This window comes from Sinocyclocheilus rhinocerous, unplaced genomic scaffold (genome assembly GCF_001515625.1).
Source record: "Sinocyclocheilus rhinocerous isolate Xijiao unplaced genomic scaffold, SAMN03320098_v1.1 scaffold38, whole genome shotgun sequence".
Classification (NCBI taxonomy): Eukaryota; Metazoa; Chordata; class Actinopteri; order Cypriniformes; family Cyprinidae; genus Sinocyclocheilus; species Sinocyclocheilus rhinocerous.
In genome coordinates this window covers 333,721-342,428 of record NW_015666482.1, presented here as the reverse complement: position 1 = coordinate 342,428, position 8,708 = coordinate 333,721, and the positions used below count along the sequence as shown (strand labels likewise).

The following is an 8,708-nucleotide window of genomic DNA, read 5'->3' as shown; positions in this document are numbered from 1 at the left end:
GAAACGGGATGGCGGGGATTAGACGCGAGACCTACTTTCTTAGAGAAGACCGCGAGCCTCGAGCGCAATACTTTTAGCCACAGGCTATCGCAGTGTCGACAGTCAGAAAGGCTGCTAAGCGCCGCTTGAGCGTGTAGTAGGCCCAAACATTGCACGCACCTGTTATGAGTGTCTCCTCCTGCGATAAACCTGTCACACGGCTCGACGCATCTCCTGTAGCTCATCGTGTCCGCTGAAGAGGAGTAAACTGCTCTTTGAAGGAAAAATAGCTGAGAACACGACAAAAACCGCTTTCCTACAGGCGACAGATGATTCGCTTCCTGAAGGAAATTAATTGGCCAAATCACGCTGCATGCTATATAGCTTACGTACGTACGCGTCGGGGGCGGTGCTAAGCGCTAATTGGCCAATGAATTGGCGTAATGGTATAAGGGCTTCAGACATTCATCACACCGGAGGTGTTCCCATAGCGATGACATCATAGCAGCATTGAAGTGAACCTGAGAGGGAACTATAGTCATATCACATACAAACAGAAACGTAAAGGTCACAGCAACCCGTCAAAGTAAAAGTTCGGGTTAACTTGACATAAATATTATTTAATGTAATGACAGTGCTACTACTACTAATAAAAATATTATTAAAACAATATTTAAGGAATATTTACCATAGAAATAAATAATATAATAAATTACTTATAAAATCGAATTAATCTTTATAAATTAATTAGACATGCTTTTGATTATTAAAATATAATGAAACTATTAAAATGGAATCCACAAACTTAATGGAAAACAGATTCACAGAAAAATAATACAAAATTTGATTTTTGTTAAACTTTTAAGAAATTGCAGTTAAATTGTGTAAGTTTCATGATTTCAATTAATTAGACATGCTTTTTGATTAATATTTTTAATGTAACCATTAAAATAGAGTCTGGAAAAATTAAAAGCGGGGGGGAAAAAGCAATCCAGAAAAATTAAAACTGAAAATAAAGAACAGAATTTGGAAAAAATAGGGAAGAAATAAAACGGATTTCATAGGGCCCTATTTATTTAATTTGTGTCTTTGTTTTACTGTATTTGTCCTTTAGTTTGTTACTTGCGTCTACAGTATGTTGTAAGATAAAATAACAAAAATAACTATCACGCTATAAATTATTGTGAAATAAAATGACTATATCATCTAATAAGATTTGGCTTTTTCCTTTTAGCTAACTTACCCATGTTGCAAAGATCTCTATATCTGTAGGCTCGGTAGTTGCTACCAATAGTCCTGAGTAGTGGCACTGGCATGTGATTTTTATTTAATCTTTTTTTTTTTTAAAGGGGAATGAAATGCTTTTTTTTTTTTTTTTATAGATAAAATATCTATAACCTCCATTTGGATCATCTATTATTTAATTCCTGTTGTTAACATGTTCTATGTTTTTGTCGTAGTATCGGTTCAGTAGTAGTATCGAGATATTTTAGTCAGGTATCGTATCGAAGTCAAAATTTCGGTATTGTGACAACACTAATGTGAACTAGATCAACTTTTATCGGAGGGCGAGCAGATTTCCTACTACAGGCGGCCATGCAGTTTTAAATGCTTCCTGTGAGCTAAGCAAAGAATGTAGAAACAAAAGTCACCTCATAGAAATGTTCACAACAAACACCCTTTCAAAATTAAACCAAGAAATAAGACCTACACTTTCACTGCTTCTCCCCACAGCGTCTCAAATGTTTGTATACCCCTGGATAGGTTGCCCCTTTTAGGGTTGACTTCACACTTTTCAAGATAGAAAACGAGTTTATCATCACCTAGTGAAAATACAGAGAATTTTAAGTCTAATCCAGTTTGAGAGAATGTGACAAATTCAGCTTTTTTTCTATCAAATGAACTAGTTTAATTAGAAATATTACAAGCGTTTCATGTTTTTAATGTGGTATAATGTTGTCTGTCACACTCCATTCTATCGGGTTACATAAAATCACAGAAATCTGTTTAATATTTGAAAATATAGGCCTACTTAAAAGATGATTTTATAATGTAAGCTAGCAGTCGATCTCAAAAAGGCTAAGTGGCTCTTTATTTCCATCCGATTATCGTTTCCTGCCATTGTGTAAGTGATCAAGTTAGAAACAAAGTTGTGGCAAAGTTTGACAAGAGCACATTCCTTAAAGTTTAAGAAACTTCCTATACTAGAAAAATACTTCCCTAAATTACAGCAAACTCAAATGGCACTGTGACACACACGAATGACCAAAGAAATTAGAACATGCTACAATTTCAATTTATGATTTTCAATTTCCCTTAAGTTTTTTTTTTTTTAGTCAAAGAATCATAACAGATGCACCCAGATTTAATTTTCTGACTTTTCAAATCACATCCATGACAAACTACAATAAATAAGAGACATTACACACACACACTCACTTCGAAATGATACCTTTTATTAACAGTCCAGAGTAAATCTGACGCTCTTCGTGAAATGAATTTTGTAGGCAAACGCCATCCCCATATTTTCTATATGTAGCAGCTCCCGTGTACACTTCCAAATTTAAAATGGAATACACTTCCAAATTTATAACATGTGATGCTACATTTAAATACATTTGTGACAAGGTAGTCCCATTTTTAAAAAACAGCAGGTAAATTAAACAGAGCGTCAAACCCTATCACCTTTTGTGTAATCTATATTACACATTCTGCTCTTTTTTTTTTTCCAGTCTAACCTACTTGCATACAGATTTCTAAAAGCTTTATTGAAGTGAGCTCAAAAGTAAAAAAGACAACATAAAAAAGACGACAGAACACAAGTAGGGAAAAAACAAAAACATACATCTGCTTATTAATTGCCCAGATTTCCCAAACGTGGTGGAGAATGCCAGACGGCAGAGCTCGTGCGTTTAAAGAAGCGAGGTTTTGTCCGCCTGAAGATCGCCTCCAGTTTGGGTGGTTCAGGTTCTCCAAAATATGAATGGAGATCCAGTGGATTGTAATATTGCTTCATGATGGCTTGCTGCAACTGCATACCTGCACAAAACACGTCACATTAGGAGAATACAGTACATACTTTAAAATAAACATGCACAGAGTTATGACGGTATATCCAAAAATTCTTAAATCAGAATTCGGTGAAAACCATTTGGACCATTGCATACCCCTACAGTGCACAGATGGAACATAACGTAAACCGTAACTACAAATAAACATACCCTCAGCCCAGGATGGGATGGGTTTTCTGGGCGCAGATTCATCATCTGTTGAGTCATCGCTGTTCTGGTCCATGCCATAATCTTCAGGATTCACTAAAACAGTCACTTTCTGGCCCTTTGGGGTGATTTGGTATGATTGTGGAGATTTCTGTGAAGTATAAAACAAGAGATGGGGTCAGAAATCAGCTGTTCCAGACATTGAGTTGGTTTATGCGTTTCGAAGCAAACAAAAAAAAAACTCAAGTTAGAAGAACTCATTGGCTTATATTACAAGGAAAAAAATCCAACTGGAAATTTAAGTCTTCATTGCTTTGCTTCTCTGGGAACTATTCTGTGCTTAGTAATGCTATACGACACATTCCCTCCTTCAGCAGGGGAAAAAGACACATAATCGTTGCCGTGACCTCACCTCAATGTCCACGGTCACGTTGAGTCCAGGTCCAAAATCTATGGTCTTATTGTGAGCAGCTACTTTCCCAACTGGAGTATTTAGAATGGAGTTCTGTGGATGGAATAAAAGCTTTAGTAAATACTTAGATGTATATTTATTAAATGCTTAGCATTTAGTACAACAAAAATGAACAAAAAGAAAGCATAGGTGTGTTTACTTCAATATCTAGTCTTTTTTAGTGCTGAACTCTTAGTTATAGTTGTGTTGAGCATGTTAGCTGCTTGTGTTTCTGCGACCGAGACCTGTTAATTTTACAAAAACATTTCAAATGGATTTGGAAAGTACCAAATATAAATTATAAATAAAACGCATGCATGAATAATAATGGGTTTATTTTAACGTATAGAGACCATACAAACCAAAACAATCCCGAAAAAAGGTTAGAAATTGATTTGCATTTCAGTGAGTGAAATAAGTATTTGATCCCCAACAAAAACATGACTTAGTACTTGGTGCAGAAACCCTTGTTGGCAAGCACAGAGGTAAGACGTTTTTTTGTAGTTGGTCACCAGGTTTGCACACATCTCAGGAGCGGTGTTGGGCAAGTTACTCTGAAAACAATCAAATTACTGATTACTCCTTTTAAAAGTAATCACAGTACTGTTCTGATTACTTTATTTAAAAAGTAATTAGTAATTAGTTGTTACTAGTTACGTTACATTTTTTCTCCATGAAATTTGTGACCCTGGACCCCAAAACCAGTCATAAGGGTCAATTTTTCGAAATACATATTGATACATCATCTGAAAGCTGAATAAATAAGCTGTCCAGTGATGTATTTTTGTTAGGATATGACAATATTTGGCAGAGATACAACTATTTGAATATCTGGAATCTGAGGGTGCAAAAAAAAATCTAAATATTGAGAAAATCGCCTTTAAAATTGTCCAAATTAAGTTCTTAGCAATGCATATTACTAATCACAAATTAAGTTTAAATATATTTACAGTAGGAAATGTACAAAATATCTTCATGGAACATGATCTTTACTTAATATCCTAAAGGTTTTTGGTATAAAAGAAAAATCAATAATTTTGACTCATACAATGCATTTTTGGCTATTGCTACAAATATACCCCAGCGACTTAAGACTGCTTTTGTGGTCCAGGGTCACATGTGATGATGCCCTGTCCGGCCGGAGCGACGAGACAAAAACATTAAAACCCATTATAAACGAGGCATTTGTTGCATCCAGTGGGGACATAATTACTGATTATAATGACTTATACTGTCTTTTTACGCATTGCATCACGCCACGTAAACATAAAACCATGTCTGCATTTGTGTTCTGAGAAATGACAAACAACAAATGCTACTCTACACTGCTCAAAAAACTCGCGTTTGAATCGACTCTTAACTTTTATAAAGAATATCTCTTTGGATTTGAGACTTTAGTCTTTGCAACTTTACAGATCTTCTTTATGCACCAAGAGCTTGTAACACTCCAAAGAGAAAGGAAAAACTGAAATCGCATCATATGACCCCTTTAATGCCAAAGAGCTCAATTTTGGTCTCATCTGACCACAGCACTTTCTCACAAGCCTTCTACGAATCATTTAAATGTTCACTGGCAAATTTTAAACAGGCCTGTACATGTGCCTTCTTGAGCAGGATTTTAGTCCATTGCGGCGTAGTGTTACCAATGTTTTGCTTGATGGTATTCGGTCTCTATCCGTTAAAATAAACCTACCATAAAAATTACAGACCCTTCATTTCTTTGTAAGTGGGCAAACTTACAAAATCAGCAGGGGATCAAATAAATATTTTCCCCACTGTACACACAAATTTTTAAATTTAGTTTTATTATTTTTCCACAAAACGCTGCCTACAAAGCCAGTGTTGACATCGTTAGCTAAAAATATGAACCAAATATAAATATTAGATGAATAAAGTAAAACGATAAATGTGGATTTAGCAACTAACTGAATTAAGTTAGTTGAAGTGGTAAAATTACTTCAACTAAAAAAAAAATATAGATATCTCGATATTAATCTATTACGGAACAATATTGATTCTTAAACCCCAAGAATTGATTATTCTAGCCTGCTTTCAGTTATTGGACGGAACGTTGAAGGGCACTTCCAATAGAATATATCGCAATAAGCATTGTGCTTTGGTACTTTTAATATGAAACAAAGTCTCAGATTTCAAATTATGTTCATAAATGCCGTTTTGGCGCTGTTTAATGTTTAGTGACAGATCGCTGTAGCACCTCAGTTCAACAGCAAGGCGCACATGAACTGATCATCTCCTCCACATTAATACCAGTTTCAGCACAAAATAAACATGACTAAACATCCGAAGGAAAGTTAAAACAAAGAGTACAACTTTACAATCCATATCCTGTCTCATGTATTTGCTCAATCAGTGTTTCAGCCGCACAAAGACGTCAATATAACGGCTTGTAAACAATGAGTCACGTAACGTCACATTTACCTCAGAAAAAACATATGGTGACCATAAACTCATTAGTCAGATAGAAAAATAAACTGTAGAGAGGGGCATTTTGCTAAATATATGCACCATATAACCCAGCCCTAAAAATTACTACATTAAAATAAGTTACTAAAAAAAAAAAAAAAAGAATAAAGAAAAATTACACACACACACACACACACATTAACTAATAAAAAGGACAAATGCATATAAAATAAACTTAAAGTACATGTAAAAGCTAATTCAAAATTACTAAATACTATACACCGTAAAAATGGGCGTGGCCATTTGTAAATTCTATGGGTCTAGCTTCTGGTCTCATTCGCGTCCAGCTATTTTTAGCTGTACAAAACGGTTCGTTTTGATGCTTGATATTGAAAATTGGTATCTTACCATATTATTTTAATGTATTATCTTAATTATGAACACACTGGTTTGTGGTGCAAACAGTTTTACCGTTTACTGCACGTTGTTATTCTTGTCGTCATTTACCTATAGCGGTTAATGATCTCGAAGTCTCGCCCATAGGCTTACTTCCACATTAAAGAAAAAGGTGGATAGGAGAATATAATAAATAATACTAAAAAACAAGGATAATTGACTTTAGCTGTTGGTAATTACCTGTGCTGTAACTGTAGGGGGCGCCGGGGCGGAGGCTGCAGCCGCACGTTTCTGTTGGGCTTCCTTCTCCTCTTCAGCCTTCCGTTGCTCTTCCTGTTAAAGGAACAAATTTGATGAGATTATGGGATTGTTATGTAACAAGTGTCCTAAGCAGGTGCTACACATCTTCAGTGTCCTTATTGGGGGGCGGTGGGCATCAGATGTTATGCGAAACTTGATTTTGGACCAGTGGTGTTCCACATGATAGAAATATAAAAACCAACCATCAACATCTTGTTGCATGCCGATTATGACAAAAATAACAGAAAAGTCATTAGGACAACAAACAACAAAATCCTTACCATCTTCCTCTTCTCCTCCATCTCCCTCCTCTCTTTCTCTCTGGCTGCTCTCTCCAGTTCCTTCTGAAGAGCAATAGCCTTCTCTCGCTCCAGTCTTTCTCTGCAAAGACATGAACATGTGTATTTAGTAACTCTGAATGTCATGCTTTCATTTCAAACAAGTGCACGAAAAATGAACACCAACTTCTCAGCTACAGCCTGTCTTTCTCGCTCCCTATCGCGTTCTCTTTCCCGCTCTCGTTCGCGCTCCCTCTCTTTCTCCCGCTCTTGTTCCTTCTTCAGCTCCAGAGCACGTGTGGCCTCGGCCAGTTTGCGGACCTTCTCTCGCTCCTCTTCAGCCTTGCGTTTGGCCAGAATCTCCTGGTGCCGCCGCTCCTCTTCCTCCTGAAGAAAAAGACAAGTATATAAATAGTTAACTATAATTAGCTACAAAAAATAAAATTAATAAATTATACAAGTTTGGGATAATTAAAAAAATATATAATTTCACTTTTATGCATGCACTAAATTGATCCAATGTGACAGTAAAACATTTATAATCATAGTAACATTTCTATTTCAAATAAATGCTGTTCTTTTAAACGTTCTATTCAAAGAACACTGAAAAACACCTAAACTTTTTTTAAAAACAAAAATATGAAGCAGCACAACTGTTTTCAACTTTGATAATCATAAATGTTTCTTGAGCAGCAAATCAACATCTTATGATGATTTCTGAAGGATCATGTGACATTTAAGACTGGAGTAATGATGCTGAAAACTCAGCTTTTCAGCAAAGGAATTAAATATATTTGAAAATATATTCAAACAGAAAACAATTTTAAATTGTAATAATATTTCAGAATATTACTGCTCACTATATAGATCAAATAAATGCAGCATTGATGAGCATAAGAAACAAATCGATATATAAAAATCTATCATATTAAGCTTGATATTATTTGCTATTGGATCGAAAAGGAAAGTTGCAAAAGAATAAATACACAATTTGTTTGTGAAGTACACTTTCATTATTTGAGGTCATCCATCACCTACACATACATTTCTTTCAACATGGGCTCCCCACTTTGATTGCTGAGGTTGACTTACAACTTGCTGAAGTTTCTTTTGTCTGGCTGCCTCCTCCTGTTTCTTGCGGAGCTCCAGCTCTTCCTGTCGTTTAGTGGCAACCTTCCTCTTGGCTTTCTCCTCAGCCAACCGCTCAACACGCAGCTGAGTGAGAGAGAGACACAATAGAGATTATGAAAAACTTTAATCAAACACTCCAACTTAACACTAGAAAGTTAGTGTGGGTTTCCTCTGAGTCTTCAGATCTTCACAACCCTCTACGGACACCATGGCAATAGAATCACCATTGGCTAGTACATTTTTTTTAGTTTACTCGCCAGACTAATATTAAATATTTGATATACTTGTTAAGTGTACTTGTATATAAAATAGTATAAGTACACTAACAGAAGTCAGTCAAGAATTATAATATATTATGACAATTAGGGATACACCGAAATGAAAATTCTTGGCTGAAGCTACAGGGCCGAAGGCCGAATACGGCTTTTCTCCCCATAAATTGCCAATTTTTTTTTTCACCATTGCATAAATTAAATAGCCAAAATGTGCTTTTTACGGTTTTGTCTAGCTTTTCAAAATAAAAAAAATAAA

At 35.6% G+C, this 8,708-nt stretch overlaps 1 protein-coding gene across 1 annotated transcript in view; it reads right to left on the bottom strand.

The window, feature by feature from the left end:
• Positions 1-2,418: 2,418 nt before the first annotated feature.
• The window catches only part of LOC107732266 (inner centromere protein A-like), a 15,922-nt gene continuing 9,632 nt past the window's right edge, over positions 2,419-8,708 (bottom strand). The window contains exons 12-18 of the mRNA XM_016543540.1: positions 8,139-8,261; positions 7,234-7,433; positions 7,050-7,149; positions 6,709-6,801; positions 3,610-3,702; positions 3,201-3,348; positions 2,419-3,018 (exon numbers count right to left, since the gene is read on the bottom strand). Coding sequence (XP_016399026.1) covers positions 2,834-3,018; positions 3,201-3,348; positions 3,610-3,702; positions 6,709-6,801; positions 7,050-7,149; positions 7,234-7,433; positions 8,139-8,261 — 942 coding nt within the window. The 3' untranslated portion in view covers positions 2,419-2,833. The remainder of the gene's footprint in view (positions 3,019-3,200; positions 3,349-3,609; positions 3,703-6,708; positions 6,802-7,049; positions 7,150-7,233; positions 7,434-8,138; positions 8,262-8,708) is intronic.